This window comes from Mugil cephalus, chromosome 2, assembly GCF_022458985.1.
Source record: "Mugil cephalus isolate CIBA_MC_2020 chromosome 2, CIBA_Mcephalus_1.1, whole genome shotgun sequence".
Taxonomy (NCBI): domain Eukaryota; kingdom Metazoa; phylum Chordata; class Actinopteri; order Mugiliformes; family Mugilidae; genus Mugil; species Mugil cephalus.
In genome coordinates, this window is record NC_061771.1 from 10281971 (window position 1) to 10308043 (window position 26073).

A 26073-nucleotide genomic window follows, 5' to 3' on the forward strand; every position below is an offset into this window, starting at 1 on the left:
CACAATCGATAACACACAAAAACACAAAACAAAGACTCTGACAAATCATTTTCTTTTTTATTAAAAACATTATTGCTAGTTACAGAATTCATTCATAAATGCGAATGTGCAACTTTAAGAGCCAAGGCAAAGAGATTAAGGTGTAATCCACAATCTGACTTTTCCATTAGTGTTCCAGTATCTGATGTTGAGGGATTTTTTATTGTTATTATTTTGCTCAGCTAACTTGGTTTTCTTTTGATTAAGACAATCAAAACATAAGAAAAAAACTGATTGCATATGCATTCACCCAGAGCACCCAAATCAATATAAAAAAAAATACATAAAACCATTAAAATTAACAAATATTCTCTTGTATATATAGTTTAAATGTGCTTTTATTTTTTCCTCCACTTTACCTAATATCAAAATCTGGTCTATGCCTCCTTACGCAAAAATCTTCCTGCTGCTCTCCTCTCCTCATTCAGTCAGTCCACTCTTAAAGGCAACTCGTTTGAGAGAAAATTAGGCTCCCTCTGTCATGTATGGAAAACAAAGGAACAGTTAAAAAAGAAATAAAAAAAAAAATAAAAATAAAAAACACACATCATACCCCCGTAGTGCTTCTTTTTTAATGGTCCACTTGGTAAGTGTCTACATCTCACTCGGCACTACACATTCTTCTACAGAACAACCGGTCAGGCTATGGGTTTGTGAAGCAGTAAATAACACAGAACTCGAAAAAATTTTGACTTTAAAAAAAGTCTTTCAAAATAAAATAAATCCAAGAATGATAAGAACAAAACAATTGAAAACTGCCCGAGTCACACAGCTTTCACCAGGTCACGCTGGACACACCCATGACACCTGTCCTGAATGAGCGAGGCACTCCAGTTAAGCCCACTGGTACAGTCTTGTATGTATGTACACATTCATAAGATATACATGGAAAAGAACCCACTGACTCTCATGATATCTCCCAAGGATTTTACTAAAGTAAGGGGATCAGATTCAAAAGCCTGGACTGTATATTCCAAAGAGGGGGGGAATCGTTTCTCTGCTTTATAACCGTCTGTGCAAACATCCATATCAGGTAGTTCTGCATCACAATCAAATACAGAAAATGCAGAAACCCCTGTGCTCCATTGGCAATGGGCTGCCACTGACAAAAACTGCATACAAAATACAAAGCAGGTGACAATTATTATTATTATTATTTTTTTTTGGATGATAATGAAGTTTCTTGAGTTCAATTGAGCGTTGGCAGTCGCAGCAGTAGTGTGTCATTTGGCACAGGAACATAACTAATGGAGCGGTGAAAAGAAAGCAGAAGAACAACCACTACCAAAACTGAAGCAGAAGCTTTACATATATCTAATTAGGTTCATAAACATTGTCAGTGGTAGGAAATCATTTTCTTGTAGTGTTTAAGCATCAGAGAAGAAAAAAAAAAAAGACACATTTCCACTATTTCTTCAAAACAGAATGTCAGGTGTCCTGCTCTGATCCCAACAGATGAATTATTTTAATTAGTCAATGCTCCGACCTCCAGAAATTCGCGGTCACTGTGTTAGTGTTGTCCAGAAAGTTGCAGCGTTGTTGCACGGAGATGTAGTGTCGAGGCCACGGCGTGTCGTTGGAGTGGTTAGTGTTTTTGGAGCACAGGGACACGACGGAGCATTGAGTGGTCATAGTGTCACATCCGGTTGTCCACGTCAGCTTGGTTTCATTAGTTTGTCAGCTGCAATGGAGGAATGTAACAGAGAGAAAGAGAGAAAAGGGAAGAAGAGTGAATGTGAAAGCTTGGCGTCTTAGTCCCATCGGTAGTGGAGTGGTCCCCCATTGTCAGTTCAGCAAGGGCAGTAGGTGGGAGGAGGCTGTCGTCTTGTGATGCACACAATTAGTTTTTCTGCAAGAGAAGAGGAGGGCAGGAAGTGATCAAGCGGAGCAGCTAACGTGAGACGTTCAGGTGGGAAGAATTGCATATTTGCATTTCAAATACACAGAAAAAAAACAAAAACAAACATAAACTGTCCAAAATACAACACACAACAGTGGCTCCGGGGCAACAAATTCACCACAAGTTCAACAAAAATAAACTGTGCATGAGGGGAAAAATAAATGACACTTTTCAACAGCAGGGGGAGCACAACGTTTTTTTTTTACAATGGCAGCTCATTAACAACATTAACAACGTTACCAAATACATAAAATAGTACACAGTTCTTAAAAATCAACTTTGATATTAGGCCATGCAGTGAGTTGAGAGAGAAGCAGCCGGTTGGGACACACATACCATGCGCGGACATGCAATGTGACAGTGGGTGTGGCCTAACCATCATAAGAATCCATTAGAGGCAAGGAGGCCTGCCTCTCCCCATACATCCCTCCCTGAGAGACAGAAAGAGAGATAAGGAGAGGAGGTATGTGACAGAGAAAGGGGCAGAAGAAGAAGGAGCACAAACAAGATTCATAGAGAACACACACACACACACACACACACACACACACACACACACACACACACACACACACACACACACACACACACACACACACACACGGGGAGAAGGGTGAATAAAGTGATAATAAAGAGGGTTCAGGTGAGTAGAAAAATGTCCAAAACACGTGAAGGAAAGTGGAGAGGAACAAGGATCAGGAAAGAAAGAAAGAAGGGTTACAAAATATTAGTTGTCTGTTAGTTCATGTTTCAGGGTTAAAGAAAAAAAAAAAGACATCGGTGAGAATTTATGTGTAAGATACAGAATCACCACTGAGCTTTTAGCAAGACGTGCATCAACATGCTGTCTGTGGGTGTGTGTGAGAACATGTTCATTCGCACGACAGCGCTCTGGGAGCTCAGAATCGGTAAGTGTGCTGCGCATGATTAATCATTTTTCCCTATATTTTTCACATTCAATCGTATTTACGGTCTTATCTAAACGTCTCAGCTCTCACAGCACTCAGCACTGACGTGTCCTCCTGAAATCAGTGGAGGTGGAGGTGTAAGTGGGGTCAGAGAGATGAGGGATGCACCGATCCACTTTTTTCACTTCCAATACCGATATCTGACTTTTAGTATCGGCCAATACCGATCCGATACCGATACAGACACTATTGTGTGGAAAAGACTGGGATCATTCAACATCAGACTTCACTTAAACATTTCTTTCCTAATTTTCCTGTTTTTTAAAAAATAAACAGATATAAATTAACTGAACTGAATTAACTGAGCCAACTTAAATTAACCAATCGCTTCACAAGTTTGGTCAACCACATAAAAAATATGATAAAACTTCTCCTGGTTCACCCAGTGCAATTAGTGCAATGTAAAAGTGCAATGAAAATAAATAATAAAGGCGCTTAGATTGAGGAGGAAAAAGTTGATCTCGGTTGGTAGACATTCAAAATAAACAGTAATCAGCTCTTTGCAATGGTTTAGTGGAAATAGGAATTTAAAATCCATTACAAAAGCAACGGAATAAACTAACAGCTCCACTAGTTTTGTCAAACATGTGAAAAAAATACATAACAGAACCTCTCCTGGTTCAGTCAAACAACAAGTAAAAATAAACAGGAACTAAACCTCTGGAATGGTTCAGTCAGTGTAATCAGGAATTCAAAATCCAATGTAAAATAATAAATAAAGGAGCAGAAATTGTGATTTCTGTTGCCTGTGAAACTATTAGGTGGAAGCTTTTCACCTCTTTCCTTCATCTCCTTCAAAGTTAGCTGCTTCATACCGCCTCCTCGTTATTTATTCAGTTCAACGCTCCAACATTCACTGTACGGTTACTCTACGTAGCCGTCATGTCTATTGACTGAGGTAGTGGGATACAGTTCGAAATGGCTGATCTTTTCGCGTGCTCCACTTTGAAAACAATGTGAGCGTCGCGGTAGCTATGTCGGCACTAGCGCATTGAAACTAGCTTCAGACGTCGACAGCATAGAACAGATCTAACGATACGGATCGGACTCACTGTCACCGATACCCGATAGAATTTAATCAATAACAGGACTGATACCAATACCAGTATCAGATCGGAACCCTAAGACAGATGTAGGAAATTTGTAGCAGAGCCGATTCTCATTATGGCGCAGTCATGCATGGAAAGAAGTGGTTTACCTGTACTGCATCCTTGTCAGCAGGTTCGAGTGTGTTATCCAGAGTGTTCCTTCTCCCTCTCTGGTCCAGTGTGGAGTAGGCATCTGAAGAGTAGTGACAGGTTTTAATTCATGCAAATATTTGTATTGTATGTGATGTTAAGGCCACACAAATCCTTTCATTCATTTTAGCCGATGCACATGTCAACAACCGGTCCGTCTGTTGTGGCAACGGTCAGGTGTGTTTGTATTTTGTGTTTTCACTTGCCTGGTCCCATGTCATTCATTGGAATCATTTCCCGTTCCCCTTTTCCACCTGTGCACAAAAAGAAACACAGTGTAAACATAATGGTTTCTCTATAGTGTTAAAGGTTCTTCAGAGTCAGCAGCCAGTCTATCTGCAAACAAACACAGCAGTGTGTAGGAGCCTGAGGGTTTTGTGTGATCTACATATACGCTTTGTGTACAGTGGGTGGAGTTTGGAAACTTTGAAATCAGTGTCACACGGCTTATAGGTTCTTCAGAATAATGTCAAAATAATCTTAAAATATATAGGACACAAAACAACTCTTATTTAGTCTATTTCTAACCTATTATCATATTATATGTTCGAGGGAATGAACTGCAACATGGAACAAAAAGCAGAGAAATCACTGGGCATGTAGGTGTGTAATTAGAAATTAAAAAACATACTGTAGGTGTTATATATATATTAGCACAGTACGCTTAGAGAAGCTTTATGCTTCCTGACCTTTGTCTAACAGCGGTGCAGTGCTGTCATCGTATCCTCCGTTGGCCCTGTTGTTACTGCCGGTGGGAGGGTTTAAGTTGACCATGAAGTCGGTCTTCTTCCAACCATCCTTCTCCAAAGTGCGACGCAGCTCCTTGTAGCCCCACACTGTCTGCAGCACCTGACCGGCTCCACGCACCTCCCGCTCTGAACGGTGACTGGTTTTCCCAGAGGACACAGGAAGAAGACATGGACATTATGTGAGCAAGTCGCTCAAACCTGCAGTTTCAAAAAGACGAAAACGTCCGCGTCGGTCTCACCCGTCCTTGTTGATGAGCACCAGTCTCTCAATTCCTTGCGATTCCCTGAGGTTCTTGGCTGCGTCCACACTGGAGATCAGCACCTCCTGGAGCGTGCTCAGTATGGACACCACCGTCTCTTCTGACAGCGCTCGCACCGGCTGACTGTGACCTCCACTGGGCAGGTCGGCCACCAGGTAAGGCATCGCGTGTTTACCTGACGGAGACAAGTTACACTTTACAATATGCTTTACGGGAAAAGTGAGGTGGTGTTTTTTTTAAAGCAGGGGGAGAAGAAGTGGATATAAAAGTCTCCTCCTGACCAGCTCAAGAAAGGTCACATCTCAGTCTGCCTGCTGAAATAAAACCCTTCAAACTGAACTTCCTCCTTTCTCATTTCTGCCCCATCAGTGGCTCAGTCTCACCTAGTAGTTCTCTGTTGCGTGTATCCACAGCCAGGTTGCGGAGGGCGCCGGACATGGCACGGACCACTCTGTCGTTGCCGTGGGCAAGATGGTCCGTTATCATGTGCAGACCTTTCTCCTTGCGCACCATGCCACGGATGTATGACCCATACTAAAACACACACACGATATTTTTACAGAATCAGGACACGCTTCTTGTCAACGCACAATACTGCCTTTTATACCTTCTAGCAATTTTGCAAAGGATTCGACCAATTTCTTACTAATACTCCTACTTATCTCTTTAATATATTTATAAAAATCCGGCAATATGATGATACAGTGCATTTATTTTACAGTGTTTGTCCTAGAGCTGCCTAATGTTACTGTAATCTGTATTTATAGTGGAGGTCATTTCCAAAAGGCGCTCCGCTAGCATACTAACTCCTACTTCATCACATTATGTGAGGCAGCCTTACTCTCCGCTACGAGACAAGCTCTCTTTCATGACTCAAGAACCTGTGCACAATATGGTTTTCAATATTGATTCAATGCACGGAGTAGACGGCGGCCCTTACAGTCCAGCGTCCGGCGCACAGGTTCTGGACGGCTCCAGCCGCAGCTTCTAGCACGGTGGGGTTCTTGGACTCTTTGAGAAGAGAGATGTAGACGCGAACCACCTCTGGCTGGAACAACAGCTCATAGCCTAGGAGGAGAGTCAGCAAGTGTGTCAGCATGAACTGTAAAACAATAATCCTGAATGCGATGGCTATGACTAAATGAATGCTTTCCTTTGAATACAATAAATACCTCACCTTTAGCCGGTGTGGCCCTCACTGGAATGTCGATTTTATCCATTTCTGCCTCCTCATCTCTCCTTCCTGAAATCAAACATCAATATTTCAATCTAAGCAAACGCACAATTTCTGATTATACATGTACTGATCAGCCATAACATTATGTGAAGTGAATAATGTTGATTATGTCATCATCATGACATCTGTTAGGGGCGTGTGATATATTAGGCAGCAAGTGGTTTTTGTCCTTGATGTTAGAAGCAGAAAAAATGGACAAATGGAAGAATTTGAGCGACTTTGACAAGAACCACATCTTGATGTCTATAGTATCTGCAACACAGCAGCTCTCGTGTGGTGTTCCCAGTGTATAGTTGTCAGTTCCTATCAAACATGGTCCACGGAAGGAAAATCAAGACTCACTGAAGCCGAGGCTCATTGAAGCCAGCAGAGAAAAGGCTGGAGAGTGAGGTCTGACCTGACAGACGAGCCACTGCAGCTCAAAGGCAGAAAAAGTTGATGCCGGTTCTGACGGGAAGGTGTCAGAACACACAGCTGCATCGCAGTTTGTTTTGTTTGGGTCTGAGTAGCTGCAGAGTAGTCGGGATGTTCAGACTGACCCCTGTCCACTGCTGAGAGCATCTCACACCAGAGCATCAGAACTAATGGACCAATAGAAGAAGGTCTGATGTGTTTTCTTTTACATCACGTTGATGGCTGGGTTCTTGTGTGTCACTTTGCGGTGGAACATATATGACCACAGTGGAAGGAACACCCCCTTTACTTTGGGGACGGGCGTGTGCTTGGTCGGCCACAATGTTCAGATGGCGGTGGCCCGTATGAAAGTAATATCTACATGAGTGGAGGGATCCTGGTTTCCCGAAAGAACTTCACATCCTAACGTTATTCACTTCACACAGTGGAGGTTTTAATGTTGTGGCTGACCAGTGTACGTATACATTTTAGAGCGATGGCTCCACTGTTAGTACACTTGTTGTTGTTTAGTCAGACGTAGGCTGTCAGGAGCAAACACCCAGAGCAGCGTGTTCTCTGCTGAGCTTTGCGCTGCAGCTCCTTCGCAGCGACAGGAAGTTGTGTGTGTTAGTACTGATACAGCAGTCCACCTGTTAGCTCAGCTAATGAACAACTACTCCAGACAACAACGGGCAGTAGAAGCACAGTTCAGTATTAGAGGTAAAGAAAGGCTTACCTTTGGAAAACCACTCATCTGTAGCCCAGCCGAACAGGACCGAGAGCAGGGAGGAGAAAGAGAAGGGGGAAAAGAGAGTGGCGGAACAGAAGGAGGAGAGATATTTAAGTAAGAGGAAAGCAGCCACAACTGAGCCACCCAGTTAACATCTGCTTACACCCCGGCCACCATCCAGAATCAGCAATGTGACATGCCGGTCATGAAGGCCAAATAAAGCGAATGGAAGGACACGCGCCGCTCTGTGCATCATCCACTGAGCATTTACAAACATCTAAGCAATATAAATACATAGAAAATGACTTAACCACTAAGCTGATAAGTCTCCTTGAGCACCATATACAATTACAGCACGCCACATGTCTTCTGCACAGACTGCTGTTAAAACCACAGCGATCACAGCTCAAAGCAAACAAATCAATACTCTCGGTGAAACACAAACAGTCCCTGGGTTATTAACATTCCTGTGACAGCCAGGGATTTTGTTTGTGTAAGTGAGAGACGGTGATGTCAACACTGACATCGCTCCTGATAGCAGCCAAGCCAAACCCTGTGTGTAATGTCTCTCTGCCTGCGACACGGACCTTTGCTCTTGCGGGAACTGAAGCAGCCGCCCTTCTGGCGGGACTGGGCGGAGCCCTGGGTGGCGGTCACAGCCTCCTGGTATCGCTCGAAGCCGGGGATCTCACGGTGCACCTGATAGGACAAGTTCCTCAGCAGACACACGCAGTTCTCTATCAACTGCAAAGATGAGGCGAGAGAGAGCGAGGAATTATCGAAATGCAAAAGCTCAACCTGATTACGAATAAATCTCAAACCAAACAAAAAAAAACAAGTTTGTCCGCATACCTTGTTGTCCACATCTTTACAGTTAATCTGGGACTGGACGATGTACATGAGCGAGTCGACCAATCCTGTGCACTCCCTCAGCTTCCTCCTCGCCTCGATTCGCTCCGAGCTCACGTTTCTTTTGAGGAAAGATGACAGGGGAAGAAACACCGAGGGGATTAGCACTGCGAGCGGATGGAGAAATGCACAAGGCACTTACGAGGTTAAAGGGGAGAGGAGAGAGTTCGTTTTAGTGACCACAAAAGGATTCCAGCACATAATGCTCGGACACACCCCCGAGAGCCGTTTGAATGAAAGTGCTGTGAAATCGACTGGTTTACAAAGAGTGTACAGTCCGACAAGATCCAGTTACATCTCTGGACCAATTTTCGTGAATTGCTCTCTGACTCAGTGCCATTTACAGATCTGAAACAACTGAAGTAATGGAAAGCCGACACTAGGAGGAATGTAAAGGAAGTAACACGGAGGCAGAAACACCGTGGTAGTGCCTTCAGTCTTGGCCTTTGTGCGAGCCTGTTTTTCCTAGTGACAGACACGCCCTCTCATACAATAGCAGGACGCATTCCCTTTCACTGTAAGGGGTCACAGACTTCACTTCACTGCAGAGTTCAGGAAGCGCATTTACATGCTGCTCAAGGCAAATATACACAGTAAAAAAAACAAAGCTTAAATCCAATTAAGACTGTGTCAAAAAACAAAACAAAAAAAACATTTTAAAAAAAAACAGAGAGCAGTCGTTTCAAATGAAATCATGGTCTCTGTGCGCAGGTAGAGGGCAACACAGAAACCGGAGCAAGTGCGTGCTCAAATCGGTGTACGATGGATTAATCAGTGTTAGACGTTTTGCCTGTTTACTAACCTTTGATATCAAGCAGCAGGAGACCATCTGAACAGGTAAGCTCGGCGTTAAATCATTGCTGAAGCCATAAACTTCAGTTGCCATCTGCCATTTGGAGCCATTGAAGATTAGATAAAATAGCTTTCGTTCTTATCCCTACGTTGTTTCCAATGGCAGCTCACATTAAATTAAAACGCTAAAGATGTTAAAATCAAAGCGTTACGTTGGCTCCTTTTACCTTTAAATTCTGATCTCTTTAGTAAAAACTAGATCTGTTAATCAGTTAAAATATTTAATTGCACGATTGTCCATGTTTAACAAACATTTAATCACATTTTTTCAATCCGCTTTAGATGTATCTTAAAGGGATACTGTTAAAGATTGAGTGGACAAATATGAGTACTTCACGCAAATATAGGTTATTATAAATGCGGCTTTCCTAAAAGATGTAAATACTGCCCGGAATTTTCTACAGCATGACCTCAATGTTTCTGCATGCACCAAAAATATGCTGCGTCTATTATGCAAACTGTAGGTTTTGTGAGGGACAGGAAGGCTTGATGGAAATGAAAATAACTTTGGTCTCGTCGATGGAACAATTTAGCAGAATTTAAAAGTTCAAACTGTGCATCGTTTTAACTGGGCATCAAAAATGAATGGGTGGTGAATTGGTTTTAATTGGCATGTGTCTAAAACTTGTTGCACTGACTCTGACAGCCATTAAAACATCATCTGGTTCTCTTAAATGTGTTACTAAGAGCTTGTTTATTCACTGTTTCCACTAGAGAAGACGAGGCATTACTTCACTTCAGGTAAATTACTTTTTTCCAGATTCAAGATTTTTTTTGTTTTTGTGGTTGTAACATTTTATCTGAATGATTCTGGTTAAATGTGAAACTATGAAAACGTGATCAACGGTTCCAGCTCGACATGATGTTAAACATTAAAATACTTTTAAATTACTTTGCAGCTCATCTATAATTCTTATCAACACATACTTTTCTACACCCACGAGTGAACTCCGTAATTAGCCAAGCGGTCGAGGAGAGTGCACAGATAACAGAGCCATGGTGTTTATACACTGTGTAAGTCACTGCCCTGCTGTCGTCCTCTGCTAATCCCTTACTCATAAACTCTGAAATTCCCTTCTTGCCACACTCCTGATCTCTCACTTCACCCAGCGACATTAAAATAAAGCACTAAAATATGACTGTACGTTTACTGCTAAAAAATCCACACATCAAATCCTCCATTCAGAAATACTTCAAAGCTTAAACTAAAGTTATTTTGGTTCATTGGAATAAGAGGATGTATTGAGGATGACATGGTGGGCGTGTTTTAATTTTCTACCGTCACTGAGACCACTCCGTGATGCATTTCCTGCTCCTCTGCTCTGTTAGCTCGTCATTGCTTCCTCCCTCCCTCACACATCCCACTGCTCTCGTCGGTCTGTTGAAGTGGCAACCTTCCACTTTCCTTTCCCGTCTGCATTAACCCGTCTTCATTAACCCTCAGCGATGCTTCCGTACCTCAGACAGCCGGCTGTGTTGGTGAGGGCCATCTCCCACTCAAGATGTCTTGGCTTGCAGGTTTCCTCCCCTCCTCCTGCTCCGTTGGTGCCTCGCTCCCAGCCTGAGTGGGGGACCATCACCTCGTCTGACAAGGCGTGCAGCGCGTGGTCCACGATCTCCATTTTCACAGAGTCGTGAGACGACAGGTTCCACAGTGTCCCTGGGTGTGACACAAAATAAAAAAATGTGCCTTCAGTCACTAACTTATCCTCCTTCCATTCATCTTAAACCTAAAATGGGCCAAAGAAAATGAATGACGGACAGATGTCCAGATTTCCTGATGGTAAATTTATGACGACGTGACAAATTTTGAATCCAGTCAAAGGCTGTAAAAAAATAAAACAATATGATGTATAATTGATACTTTAGTTGATTTCACATTTCCAGTGATAATATTTTACAACTGTTTTTGTATCATGATGTTCAAAGTGCAATGAATCAGGCAAGGGAAGAGAAGCAGCTAATGTCTGATAACAACCAATGCTATAATTATCATCATATGTTCATCATTTAGGCTTAAAATGCTCTTTTGTTTGTCTGTTTTAAAGTGGCCACAGAGAAAAATAATAATAATTCTGACCAGTATACATTACACCAGTATACAGCTGCTTGACTGCTGGTCAAGTCCCTTCGTTTTGTTTGTCTCTGCTATGATTTTGTAGGATTGAAGACTTAATGGGTTCAGGCTGTTGGCAGCAACACCTGTGTGTTGCATGTGCATTGGGCTCTAACCTGTGATAATTTCAGTGAGGTCCAGGTTGCGGGTCTTCCTCAGCAGCCTGATCAGAGCCGGCACTCCATCACAGTTCTTGATAGCAATCTTATTGTCTGGTTCTTTGCCATATGAGATGTTCTTTAGAGCCCCACAGGCTGCATAATGAACCTGTAACACACATACAACAACAATCACATTAGTGATCTGACATGATGGAGCGTCACGTTAAGACAGCAGTGATTTCACACGCATGGATTTAACTGGAAAATAGTAGCAGGAAACAGTGTCATGGTAAACATAATAGCCACATTTCATTCATAATTTCACTATTGAGCTTTTGCAGTTCTTTAGTAGGATGCAGTCGCTGTCTGACCCATTTCTCAAGTCAGCAAGTCATCTGATAGGCTCCAGATTTCTAACTTCTCCGAAATGCGAAATTAAGATGCTTCCCTGCATCAAGAGTGGAATGCATGATGTGGTTTGTCTGGTAGTGCCCATGCAAACATCAGCAAATTTTGGCCACGGCTGGGCCTAAATGAAAGGGAGCGGAAGACGAACCGCAGAATGTCGGCTGAAGCCATATTTAGCACAAATGTTGACCTCCAGGGTTGACCGAGAGAACTAAAATTTGTAAAGCTTATTTTAATTTCTCATTCATTTGGTCTAATGAGTGAACGTGACTCAGGAGAACGACCCATCTTAGCACATTTCATAAGAAGTACCCTACATCCTATAAGCCCCGTAAGTGAATCACAACACACCTGTGGACCAGTAAAGAGAGAACAGGGGAGTCATGTAGAAAATGTGCAGACTGACCTCTCTGTTGGGGTTGTCAAGCAACGAAACCAGCGATGGAATTCCTTTCAGACGACGTACGTCAGCTTTTACCTGCCAAGCAAGAGAATGAATATTAAATATTCAATAACATGTGTTGATCAAAACAGCAAAGAAACGATCCATAAAAAATAAAAGCTTAAATACGCAACTAAAATCAACATGTAATGAAAGGCAAAATGATTAGCCTTTATTTTACCAAGACAAACTGAGTGAGGCTTAGCTACAGGGTTAACTTTTGGTGGTGGTCTGTAATTGGTTTATATCTTAAAATAAAAAAGGGATCATGGGTCAATGTCAATAAAGATATTTGAGTCCATTACTATACATAAATAATATATTACCACTTATGCAGCATCCATATTGCATCATGTCCATTAACAGCATGCATAGTGGAGTAACAAGAACACAAATGTGTACTGTATGTTTGCAAACATACAGTACACATTTGTATAAATACAATGCAGCGCAACTAGAAACTAGAACTAGTAACTTTAGTAAATTTAACCCACCCAGAAAAATAAGGTACAAAGTGAAATCTAATTAAAAGTACAGAACAACCGTTTTCCCTCCAATGGTACATGCTGACCCTGTTCACAGACACACGTAATGTTTGTCCATGCTACTGTAAACACACATGTGTGCTGACAATTTTTAATCAGCAATGTTGACCCACATGCAAATCAAAAACTCTTCTCACTAACAACTAAGTGGATTCAGCCGATAGGAAATCAAATACCAGATGACACAATCTTATAGAATAATTAAAAATAACCATAAATCACATGCCTCAGTCAAACCTAAAGACACATAATAGACATTCAGCTATTATTTGAAGCCATCTCTGAGAAACAAGCACGCGATACAAGCTTTGAATGAAAACATAAAGACTGTGCACGAGTGGATCCCTTACTTTATCATTCTTATAGGTGAGATGCTGCAGGTATGCAGCTGCGTTGCTCTTGACGGGGTCCAGCCTGTAACTGAGCATGGCGATGACCTCGGGCAGCTCTGGCTGACGCCAGCCGCTGGGGCCGGGACCTTTCCTGAGAGTGCTGTCCAACGACGCCATGCTCCCCTTTTCACCTTGGGCCAGCGGTGCTCCTCCACCCCAATAGTACATGTCCCCTGGGCCGCTCATGTCGGCATCCAAGGTTCCTTCATAACTCCTGAAGAAAAAGAGCGTCGCAGGGAAAGAGGAGTGAATGTACGATGACACACTGACCAGGTTTTACCCTGCAATTACTTAGAAGAGTGATATTATAGTTACAATAGCATGGCCCGAAGCAAAAAGAGGAACAACTACTTTGACATGTTCTTCATTCATCCTTTATACACAGATGAGTCACAACAATAGCTACTTACGCAGTTCGGCGAGGGGGGCCATGAGGGAAAGCATGGTGGCTGCGGGGCACAGTGCCGTAGTGCACTGGGTGACCCATGCCGTAGTCAGGCTCATCGTAGCCCATGCTGCGCTGGTCGTCCTCCAGACCGTACGGCTCTGCAACAAACCTGGGAATGGAGGACAGCTCCATAGCACTTCCCATCCTCCCAACCTACACAGAGACAGGGATCATTACTCCAGATAACTGGCGCTGTAACCAACTCCACGGCAACATTATGACATCAATATATATTTTATAAGGCAATGTAGTAACTGAAATAATGTTGAACGTACCTGTGGCTGAGCAGCGTAGGGGTCCAGCTGGTTCCTGCTGGGGGCTCTGTAGTTTGGGTCCAAAGTTCTGTAGCCGTCCTGGTGCACCGGTCTGTGGAGAGGAAGACGGTTAAGAAATCCTAAATGATCGAGAAGCTGTTCTGAAATAACCACGAACTTCTGAAAACACTGCACCTGTAGCGATCATCCATATGGGCTCCCCTGCTAAGGCTTGTGTAGTTGGGCGGTGTACCGTGATACTCGTCGTAGCCCCCTGGAGGTCCATAGTGGTAGTTGCGGGGCACTGTGTAAGTGGGGTGGTCCATGGGTGTGCCACCTCCAGGGACCTGTCTGTAGACCCGTGGGTCCATGGGTGTAGTGTAGCCTCCCATACCCGTCACAGAACCTCCACCGTCCATAGAAAGTGTGTCTGACACAGAGGGGATGACTGTGCGAGTGGTGGTCGTCTTTACTACTTTCTTAACCTTATAGAGGAAAACAAGTGAGGAAAGACATGAGACATCAACACTGAATATTTATAAGCACGGAAATATCTATGCATGAAGCAAATCATAACGGTAAAAGGACTCAACCGTGTGTCATCATTACCGTGGTTTCTGTGCGCCGCGTGCTCCCATCTTCGTTGGTCTCCATGGAGACTACAGGTAGTGAGAGCTGGGGGTCCTCCTCCACTGTGTATGACTCCTGCATCACCCGGCCAGGCTCCATCCTGAACTGCAAACAAATACCAGCATAAAACTCTAAACACTCACATAGGAACAAACGATCGGTTCGACTCTAAAAGTCCTGCACTAAATGCCCCTTTATTATTGTTCTAATGTTTAGTTGTAATGGAGTTGGATGAGCCATTTTAGAGGATGTGGTCTGTGAATTAAACACTTTATTTAAACCCACTCGTTTAATGTTAAGTATCACCCCATGCGAGTCATGATCCGATCTTTAATAAACAGAATTTCCTCTCATGGAGATTCATAAATGGTATTCTTATCTTATATTACTTCTTCTCTGCATTGACAACAACAAACAGAGCTTTCAAAGTTAACGTGATGATAACGTCTTAACCCAAACTCCTGTTGTAAAGTTCAAGTAGAGCAGTGGCTGACATGTAATGTTGAGAGCGTAGCTTGAATCATGGATCCAGCTACTCTGTCATATTTTTCATCTTGATGCTTCTTTTCTTCGAAATACAGAGGCAGATGTTGAATCAAGCTGAAAACATCCACATTGCGTAATTGAGAAATTACTCTGGAAAATTAAGTCATTAAGAAAAGTAATTCCACAGAGCAGACATGTTTAGTCATGTGGGTCTTCTTCTTCTACTACTTCTAGGAATTCTGACAGCTTCGTTTAAAAAGAAGCTGTTTTGACGCTACAGGAATGTGGTTTCAGTTTGTGTCGGAGCTAAAACAAATAACCACCAAAGAGCCACCTGGGCCACCAGTAGACTGCAGCGTTCCTAATGAACCAATTTTAATCTAGATTAAACGGAGGGCTCTGAAAGGTACTTACGTGATGTGTCCCGTTAATGTAACCCTCGTTCAGTGTCAACCTCTCTATGTCTGCATCACAAGGAGCGCGGCCGTTCTGCGGAGAGAAAGAACCCGTGAGGAGATGCAACACACGGTCAAACGAGCCGCTGACAATGAGCGAGTAAATATGTATTCATGAACAAATACACGGCACCACGCCACTGACTGAGCACCTGAACCGCTCCAGACACTGAGGAAACAAGCAACTCAAGTCCTCATCTTTCATTTTAATGGCACGATCCTCTGCTACTAGAACATGGAGCTCTAGTTTTTCCTGTCTTATAGTTACAGTGACTTAATTGCTACTTCATGAAGCATACCGTTTTAAACGATCAGTGGTGGCAGAGCACGTAGAGTTTTAGTCTGCGCTTCCAGGGTACGTAAACACCCCACCAGTGTATGAATGGACTGTGGTGGCAGCATGAAAAGACGAATTAGTCGGCAATGAAAGGAAAAATGGCCGACACAATGACACAAACCCGGAGACACAAACGCCTGCTCTCATACGGTATGTCAACACTACCCGCATTGTCTGCTTAGGAGTGGAGAAGGGTGTGGTGCAATTCCCGTTCCAGCCACAGAGGGAGCTCTATCTCTACTGAGCTTAACCTCCGCTACTACCGGGACAAAAGTGGGACAGCCAGAGGCAATTGCTCAACACTGATTCCAAAATGACATGCCATTGGCTCATACTGACAAAAAATGCTGCATTCAAACTCAAACAGAAATAGTCTGCTGAAAGCTCAAAATAGTACAGGTAGGAGATGTGACGGCAGCCTGCCCAGACCAAGTCAACACAAATTAAGCCAATTAACTTGATCTTCAAGTCTTATTGGGGCTCAGGGAGAGAGAACAGTAGAAAGTACCAGGCAGATGTGAACATGTTGGAACCTGTGTGAACAACTGAGGTCGTGTTGCGCTGCTTTGGGAGACTGGCAGAGGCATGTTGAAGCCTTTGGGCTATGTAAACACATCGGTGATAAGAAACCTGCACAGGCTACATTTCTTGTCCTGCTCTCACCATAACACACATTGTATACATTTCTGCTTCTTATCAGCCACCTGGGACCGCGTCCTGGTGAAGGTATGTCTGAGCTCAACAGCGACAAACGAAAGAAGGAAAGTGAGCGAGTGCGAGAGACTGATTGCTTATTAGCATGTTGCAACCGTTGCTTCGGAGGAATAGCGTGCGCACAGCCATGTATACCATTAGGAGAAAGCGAAAGAATGAGCGAGCGTAGGCGTATAAGCCTGCATGTGTGAATGAGGTCACTCGTTTCTGCAGGTAACTGACTCACGCATGATAAAGAGGGTGTGAAAGCAAATAGAGCAATACACTTTGGATATCGAACCGCCTCAGAAAGAAAGAGACTTACTGAGAATTCATCTGATAAAAGTAGTCTGACTGAAACTTTGCTTCATTTAACGGACCGTGACTCAATGAAAAAGCAGAAAGACGGCCTCCTCATCCGGGAAACACATCCAGTCAGACATAAATTAATTATTTATATGCATTGTAAAGCATCCGGCCGACATACTGTGATACAAAACTAAACTCTTAATAATAAAAGACATCACAACAAGCATTAAAAAAAATAAAAGACATCTCTGTGCATGCAACACCCACGGACATGTTGAGACAAACGTGATGGGTTGTTAGGCTTGAAGTGATACGATGAGAACCATGGGAAGGCTTATTTCGAACGCGGACGGTTAATGAGAAGGAGCGTGAAAGATTGCAAAGTGCACGATCGAAAGCTGCGAGGACAAAACAGAGGGTGAGGATTACCTCCTCGGGAACACGTCGCTGAAAAGTGTTTCAGTCACTTTTAGCGACTCAGCGTTTAACTTTCGGAAAACGAGAAGCGGAGTCAAGCAAGAGTCCAGAATTACTCTGTTCTCCAGACAGTCACACACATGAGGAGGGAGGCGACAACCACGTCGATGGATGGATGGAACATGCTTGGGTAAGGGCAGAATCCGAGCGAAATTTGGATGGAAAGTATGCATGAGGGTGGGTGGCGGCGGTGGTGGTGGTGGTGGTGGTGGTGATGACAGCGACAGGGGTCGTTCCGTGTTACCTGCATGTTGGGGAGGGGGCGGGGCAAGGTGCCGGCACACGACCTCCGCTCCTCCTCCAAAGCTCGGCTCAGCATCTCAAACTGCCTCTCCTGCTCCCGCACCGAGGCCAGCAGGGAGGCCGTACTCGCACACTGCTCCATTCACACGCTGAGAGCAGAGCACAGGAGAGGAGAGGACAGGACGGGACAGGGTCAACACCAGAGAGCAAGAAAAGATTCAACCAACACCAACATTTATCTGAGGACAGACAGAAACACCCGCGAGTATACAGAGATGTAAAGATCGGCGCACGGCTGGGAATGCACGGTGAAGACGCGCTAATGAAGCTGGTATTTAGAGGTTAACGGAGCTGATTAATAATAGGACAGGAAGTGCAAGAGATATAAAAAAGTTAGAACAAGAGCTGGAAACTCTGCAAGAGCAGTTAATGGACTGAAAAAGGAAGGAAGCAGCTTCCTACTTGAAAATTCTTCTAAAAAATCTTGAAGCAGTTTCACAGTTGAGGCCGAGGGAGGAGCAGAGAAGCAAGACTTGGTGCAAGTTAGCGTCACTTTTTTTTTTTTTTTTTTAAACAATTCTTTCACCTACTGTCACGCGAGGTTAAAAATAGAGGGTGAGATGACATGACGAGAGACAATTACAGCATGTTAGCAGAGTGTGAGGCTTGTTAACACTTTTCTGTTCCAAAATGCAGCGAAAGTGAGAAAAGAAGGAGGAGAACGAAGCGCACGAGAGCAGCGATCATGAGACAGCGTCAAATCGGAGCCAGAGGTGTTTGGAAATGTGAAAGTGCGCTCTCCTCAGCAGCAAGAGCCACAAGGTTTTATTTCATGTGTTTAAAAGCAGATTAACTTGAATCTAGAAACTTTATTGTCTAGCTATTAGACACTGACAGATATGATACGTCACCTGTAACGGGAGATTCAGTTACAACCGTTTCTTTCGAGAGACACTTTTTTTTCTTAAATAAACCATTAAGTGATCAGACTACAAACTGCCTGGCAGCTTTTAAAACAGTGCCAGGAGCCTTTACAGGATGTGACGAACACATTAACGCATCAATAAATAATATCCAACCAATAAAAACGTGCTGCCGTAAACTAAAAAATGAAAACACTCAAATGGCAAAGATGCCATTTGACTCTGGAATGGGACGAGATTAAGATCACAGATGATGTTCGGTAAATGATTGTCGAGGCTGCATCGCACAACTTTGCGGGACCACAAACATTACAGGGAATGTCAAAACAAAGGGAATGTCAAAAGTTACAGTGTCCTGACATTTCAGAACTCAACTTCTTCTTCATCTGGTTAACGCAATCTGACCTCATCTATGAAACATTGAGTTGATTCAGTAAAAGTTGATATTTGGACTTTTGCTTAAAGTAAGGAAGTAGAAATTGCCTTATCCTCTAGTTTTTAACTTTCTTTTCTACATACCAGCATAAGTGTATTAAATATACGCCCATGGAGAGGATGCGGGGAGGCATGCAGAGGTTTAAGAGCCATAAATTGTTTTTTCAAATCACCAACTGGACCTTTTGGAAGGAAACGAGATCTAAAGACACGTCACAGAAAACAGAGGTAAAAAGTAAATTTCACTCCAACATGAGTGAAGATAATGACGAGGGGCTTTTTGTCAGGTTTCCACCCTCGGCAGAGACAGCGATGATGAAGGAATGAGGAATCCGTGGAAAAGGTCCTCAGCAGCATCTGTCTCATAATGGGATGACATGAACGTGGCTCAGCTCCAAACCAGGATAAAAACCACTTTCTGCTTCAAAGTTAACCGACTCATGTATTTCAAATCTGTCTGCGCCCAGTGAACAAAGACTCCTGTATTGAGTCTGAGAGCGCACACACACCAGCGTGTGAGTGTGTGTTCACATCTGTGTGACGGTGAGTGATTGTCTATGTAGAGACTAAATAAAGGTGGCAAGTGTGTGCGGCTGCTTTTATCCTTGAATACTGAAACAGATTTGTGGCTGCTGCCACCGATTCCTCTCTGTGTGTGTGGAAAACATCTGAAGACACACGAGCTGCACAAAAACACACACACGCATACCACCATTGTCATACATTCCACTGTGAGATTTAGCGTGTCATATCCTGTCTCAGCTGTTGGAAGCTGTCCTAATAAGGGAGCCCTTCAGTCTTTCATTGTGCTGCAGCATTTTTTTCTTTACACTTCAATCCTGGAGATGGCAAGAGGCCAACGCTGTTTGTTCTTAACCAATCAGGGCACTCGCACAATGAGAGATGGCTTTAAAAGATCTCAAGTGGTTAAATCGTTAAAGTGGCATAATCGCCCAAGTTATCTTGGAACGTGACATGAAAAAACAACATTTTTAGCAGCACGCTGGTATTTTTACTGATATTCTAACTGTCAGTGAAATAACGACTTACGCAATTATGCCATTAGTTTAACGATATATTATCTAGGGCAGGGTATTGGCACAGATTACCTGAACGGATTTGATTTGACTGGATTCAATGTCGATTTATTCTGCGAGGTTTTTTATATTATTTCGCTCTGTTATGAAACAGATTTTCACAAAACTAACTGTTCGTCAATTACGAAGACAATATTTTACCTTTAACTGCAAAGAGTCTCACAAGACCGCAGCGAGATTTCTAATCAGAAAATGCAGGAAACTGGAAAAGGCACATATTTTTAAACCCCATTCTAATCTAACTCCAGTGCAATGCTGTCCTGTGTATAATGCCTTAAAACAACATTTTCAGTCGTTTCCCGACAAAGAAACAAACAGAGAAATGTGTCAGCGATCTAACGCCTGCTGTGTCATGAAGGCGCCTGTAGCAGCTCTGCAGAGGAAGCCATGAAAATCAACTCAACAATGAAGCAGCAGACACCAGATAAGTCAACATGTCACTGTGTGAGATGTTCTTTGCCGCTGTGTCAGAAGCACTTTTTACGAGCAAAGACGACAGCTTTTTGTGCCCTTGTGCGATAGACTGTCAGACCCACACAACCGCCTACAGCTATCAAAGTCCAACCACCACAACATTCCTGCGGCAGGGTGCAATTCCTTGTGAAAGTTTTAAATGGCTTTTGCCACTTAAAGCCAGGGCATTAGTCATCAGAATGCTGTAAGACCATTAGCAAACAGGTCTAAATGATATCTGCTAATGGGATAGCCCTGAATAATGCTGCTTACTTCCCCGAGTAACCTCACAACACACGTGTGCGCATTGTTTGTGTTCACAACTCACTGGAAACGAAATCTGAGAATGTCCTCATCAAGTTTGTTATATAGTTTATATTTTATGATCTATAATTTGATATTGAGCTTTGGCTGATCTGAGCTGATCTACCCATTTTTGAATTAATTGCCCCCTTTTTTTTAAACACATTTTGCAAATAAAATTTCCTCCTCTCTTCTGGAGATTCATAAAGGTTTTCTCTTTCTCTTGTCTTCTTATCTTGATCTTCTTAGATTGCATACGAACTCTGCAACTGTACTAACAACAATAAACTCCAAAATCACTACTACAAGCCTATATGGACAACTATAAAGCTCTACAATACATCGGGGAAACAAATACCTCTCTCCAGGGTATTCCTAAAAGATGTTCACCTTATTTTATACGTAACAAGAAAGATTTTTTAACACAAACAGTAAAGAAACTAAAATATTGTCCCTTATTGGATAAAACACTGGGTCAATGAAATAAATTAGCATCTAACAAGCTTCAATATGTTGATAAACAGCTCAACTTGAAAATTCACACTGACCCAACAAATGCTAAATGACAATTCTTCTAAGCCGAGCTTTATAAAACCGCACAACAGAAATCTCTCCTCAGTTCTGCAAAGTGTTTCCACACAGCAGACATGTTTAGTTACATTCCTTCACGGTTTTGATTTACGGCAGACGTAAAGAAAAACAAAGAGCTCAGCTCTGTGCTTAATCCAGCCATGTTTAAAGCGACTTGACTGGGACACCCTGATGAAAACTTACTCACAATTTGTATCCGTATCACCCAGAGTTATGGCTGCAGTGTATTTCCTCATTGAAGACATGTATTCTGTCCCGGTCTGCACGCACACACTCACAGCTGAGGTGAAGCTGTGGCAAAATGCAGTTGTGGATTGGCCAAGAGCTGCGCTGACTCAGCCTCACTTCAATGGTCACACAGACATTTGGGCTGTGTGTCTGTGCGTTGTGCGTTTTGTGTGTTAGCCTTGGCCCACATCCAAGCATCCTGAATTGAAACCATGGCACCCCCCCCCACACACACACACACACACACAGACACACACCCATGTGGTCTAAAGCATGAGCAGAGTGTGGTAGCAGCAGAAAGAGCGCAAATTCATACACGCCCACATACACTAACATTCGCTACATCAGTCCACGCAGAGTTTTCAGGGATTCAGGGAAGGCCAGCTGTCTAACCCACACAACTCCAGCTTACTATTCTTAGTGGGAAACGACGTGCGCAGCCGAAAAATGAACCAATGAGTTCGACGCTGGCACTGGCGCAACAGGTCGCTTCTTGTTCAGGTATAACACAGTTATCAAGTTATCAAGCGCCGCAAAAGGGCTGATTATTTTCATTATTTAACCAGCCGTGACATATTTGTGACGTTTATCATGCATTCGAAAAATAAAACACACTTTCTGTTTAAGGCACAGTGGCAGTAAATACACTTTCCTGTTCTGGGTGAGTGACCTTTGTCTGCTTGGCCATCACATCCATTGGCAATAAATGTACTCACAGCCAATAAAACAGGGTCCTGAAAGCAGGCATTCACAAAGTTCAACAACTACATTTTGTAAGTCAATTGTTCTTTATGTGTGTATGCATTTATGAGTTCTGTGAAAGTCATCAAATGATCATAGCTGTCGCCCAGCTGTGTGACCATGCAAAGCTAGAGTCAATAACAACTCACACGCCAGTTCATTATGTACACTCCTTCATGACTCTTTTTCTAATGTTAAGTTGAAACAGCATCAGAAAAGGTGTTAATTCAAGAGGATGATCATTTTACAGGATGTAGTTCTTTGGTCCTGTTAAACTCTAAAGTGATTCTGTTATTTAGCCTTAACGTTTACACTGGTATGTCAAAATAATATGAGCATGTGTGAGTAGAAGACAATACAATCAAATAGTGCTACAAAATGAAAACACTGTTGAATCAGTGTCTCTCTCTCCGTCATTTTAAACTAACGCTGAATACCATAACCTTATTATATTAGAGTACAGCGGTTTACACTGGTGTTCCTTGTGAACTGGCGAGTAAATGCATCTCCATTCATACTTGATCTCAGCCTTCGACTTCAGAGAATGACAGGACGTTATCAGAAACATTCAGAACGTAAAAACCCGACTTGAAAAGTGGTCACAAAAACTAGAAAACTATCAAGGAATGTTTACCACCAGTGAAGTGAGTGTGACCACTTCCTAACAAGGGAGCTGGTTAAACTGCTGCTGTTAAAGTCAAGACTGACACTCAACCTGTCCAAGAAGTGAACCACGACGACTGAGGAATGGCGCTGCAGGGCGGTTTCACTTCACCGCCTCATGAATCTGTGCACTTTGATTTCACTCCCCGTATATTATCGCGCACCTTTTTACACGCACGGCCGGCCGACGTGCTCAAAGTTCAAATAAAAACAAAACCGCAGGTGTAACTGTTGCAAGTAGAGTGAGGCAGCCAGATAAATGGAGAGGAGAAAGACAGAAAGGAGGAGCGAATGTAAGAAAACCCCAGCGCCTGTGTGTCAGAGGGACACACCCGTGGTGTGCTCTGAAAGCCCATCATTACAGAGGCTCACAAATGATAGGCCTGGTTAAAACAACTGGCTGAGCAGCAAGACTTCAGCGCCCAGAGACGACATGGCTAGGAACAAATTCTAGGCAAGGCAAAAGAAATGTCCGACTTTTTTTTTTTTCCCCTCCTCCTCCTCCTCCCTTTTACATCTTATACAGGGGACATTTCCGAGAACACGGCTTGTCCAAACTTGCTCACAATCACTTCCATCTTTGCTCCGGCAGGTCAAAGGAAATATGTCTGCAGGGTATTTACAAGAATATGCCAGGCATGTCCATACTGCCCTGATCAGCTGACTGAATCAAGACAGATAAAAAGACGCCTTACCTTTCACAAACGGTCAAATGCACTTGCTGTTTTTTTTTTTTTTTTAAAAAAAGAAAACTTTTTCACATCATGAAAACAGCTCCACGAGTGAAATCCACCGAAGTAATCCAGCTTCTGTTCACGCTGAATGGAGTGTAAAGTGAGAAGGTGTCAGCACTGCAATCCTCCACACAAGGGACCGAATAATGAAGCAACCAACGCGCCTGCCACCTTACCACACCCCAGTCCAGACCCACACAACAGGTTCTTGCTTTTGTGTGCAACCACCACTACTACTACACATCCAGTCTCCCTCCTCTACCACATCAGAGGACACATGCTGAAACGTTTAACAATGAGCTCTCACAAAAGACTTTTAACACACAAAAATGCACAAAAGTCAAACACCAAAAGAAAAAAAAAAAAAAGGAGCATAGTCACCTGAGAGCACCGTTACTGTCCACGGAGAGTGGGCGTTTCAGGTACAACTCATAAAAGGAAATAGATAAGCCCGGACTGGACTTTGACTCCAAACTTACGGTCTATGACGCTGTGAGGTGGCCGGTCACTTCCGTGTACTCTCACCTGTCCTGAATACCCCCCAGCTCGCACAGAAGTGGCGGAAATGCTTTCCAACATCTACTTTAAATGTAATAAAAACACCTTGGGATCAGCGCGTCATGTCACACATCCATCCCACCTCCTCGGCGTTATAAAATGATAGCCGGCTAGCCTCGTGTTTGTGTTTAGGCTACCTCTACATCAATATGATTTAACTTTTGGTTAAACTTTTCCCCAAGTCTTACTCTGGATAACCTATTAATCTCTCTCTCACACACACACACGCACAGACAGAGACCAATGCTGCATGCTAACGCTGCTAGCATGCTAACGCTGCGTTCACAAGTTCACAAAATTAAAAGTCGCTCCTCTTCCCGCCTATTTACAATTCACAAGCAGCTGCGGCGAATAAATTACACCAAAAGGCGGACCATTACCGATTCTGGCGACGGGTTTAGCTTTGTTTTTCAAAGTCCATAAGTGTTTGTGGATTCCGGCCTAGCCTAGCCTAGCCTGCTGCTGCTGCTGCTCCTTCTTCTTCTGCCACTGGGCTGACACGATCCAAAAGCAGACAGGCTCGGGAGAAGAGTTGTGATGAGACCACAAAAACGCCGTGGCGAAGTCTAACAAACACGGTGAAAACAAACAACAACACAGCAGCGGGACTGTCCACTTTAAAAGGCGAGAGCTCTCACAACGAAGAGGGAGAAACACCCACCTATGCAACGTCCTATCTTCCTCTCCTCGGCTTGTTGTTCGCTGTCTAGTCTCCTCTCTCTTCCTCTCCGCTGGAGGGAGAGGAGGAGGCGGTGAGCCCTGGGCTGAGATAAGAGAGCAGAACAGAAGAGGCTAGAAACCTGCAGAATAGCACAGGCTGGTCAGGTTATCTCCAGTAAAATTATCTTCATTCGGTTTTACATGTTTGTCTCATATCTTTGGTTGACAGGCTAACGAATTGTGTCATTTCCTGAGTTTGTGCGTTGTTTAAATTGTTGTTTTATCGCAAAAACTTTAATTTAATGGCAGGAAAAAAAACATAAATTTAATTATGTTTAATTTACCTTCTTGCACCATAGAGGAAAAGGCTACTTTTTATCCTTCTGATTGATTCTGATGCATTGATTAATCCTATCTGCACTCATGTACATGTACTTTTTAATTTATTTCTTTTTTAGTCCAGCAATAAAGAGAACACCTCACATGTTATTATTATTATTATTATTATTATTATTATTATTATTATAACAACATTATATGGAAATATCCTCCTGCCATCTTTAGAGATCCAATATTGCCCTCGCGTGGTCATAATGTTCATATCCTGGCCGCATGTTGAGCACGTTTCGACTACAAATCCCTGCGTTCATTTGTTTGCTTTTTATTATTTCACAACGAAATGTAGTTATTTAGCAAAAGTGTATTTTTCTTATCGGTGTATGATTAATCTCAATCATGTACTGTATTTATACTGTATTGTATATTTTCTGTATACATGCCCTTATTTGCCACTTAATAAAACGACTACATTCTAATATAACAGTCCTGCACTTAACGCTTCATTTACTCACAATTTCTCAAGGTTATTTTTATTCCATAATGTGACTTTTATTGGACTCTTGATAAAGATATTTGTAACATAATTGTTTACAAAATTCTGAACTGAATTATGATTTAATATAGATGCTACAGCATAGTGACTGTGGTTAGATTGCTAATGTGATGCCCAAGCAGATAAAGGTTACTCAAACTGAACAGATAATTTGATTTACTGTCACTGTACCTTCTACACAAAC

The 26073-nt window shown here is 42.9% G+C and overlaps 1 protein-coding gene across 9 annotated transcripts; it reads right to left on the reverse strand.

Moving 5' to 3' along the window:
* Positions 1 to 36: 36 nt before the first annotated feature.
* On the reverse strand, positions 37 to 25147 carry ctnnd1 (catenin (cadherin-associated protein), delta 1). Of its 9 annotated transcripts, none has more exons than XM_047577739.1 (23): positions 24999 to 25147; positions 17613 to 17760; positions 15512 to 15586; positions 14591 to 14716; positions 14177 to 14466; positions 14003 to 14093; positions 13690 to 13880; positions 13238 to 13493; positions 12307 to 12378; positions 11508 to 11658; positions 10734 to 10935; positions 8367 to 8484; positions 8102 to 8258; positions 7521 to 7538; positions 6332 to 6397; positions 6095 to 6222; positions 5538 to 5688; positions 5134 to 5329; positions 4835 to 5031; positions 4352 to 4399; positions 4106 to 4188; positions 2316 to 2370; positions 37 to 1888 (listed from the first exon to the last, which is right to left on the reverse strand). In XM_047577739.1, the coding sequence occupies exons 2-23, from the start codon at positions 17751 to 17753 to the stop codon at positions 1830 to 1832; spliced, it is 2871 nt and encodes a 956-aa protein (XP_047433695.1). In that variant the 5' UTR covers positions 17754 to 17760; positions 24999 to 25147; the 3' UTR covers positions 37 to 1829. The 9 variants fall into 9 exon arrangements, with proteins under 9 accessions (XP_047433695.1, XP_047433698.1, XP_047433696.1 ...); XM_047577742.1 differs by having other exon boundaries at positions 2276 to 2370; XM_047577740.1 differs by lacking the exon at positions 24999 to 25147 and adding an exon at positions 24718 to 24992.
* Between the last annotated feature and the right edge of the window lie 926 nt (positions 25148 to 26073).

What these genes read in the sequence shown, in the direction of transcription:
- ctnnd1 (XM_047577739.1), bottom strand. Translation starts at nt 17,753, where the DNA reads ATGGAGCAGTGTGCGAGTACGGCCTCCCTGCTGGCCTCGGTGCGGGAG. An exon ending in TCACCTATAAGAATGATAAA is followed by an intron (nt 12,379 to 13,237) that starts GTAAGGGATCCA and finishes CTTGCTTGGCAG; the next exon opens with GTAAAAGCTGACGTACGTCG. An exon ending in CCTCACTGAAATTATCACAG is followed by an intron (nt 10,936 to 11,507) that starts GTTAGAGCCCAA and finishes TGTCACACCCAG; the next exon opens with GGACACTGTGGAACCTGTCG.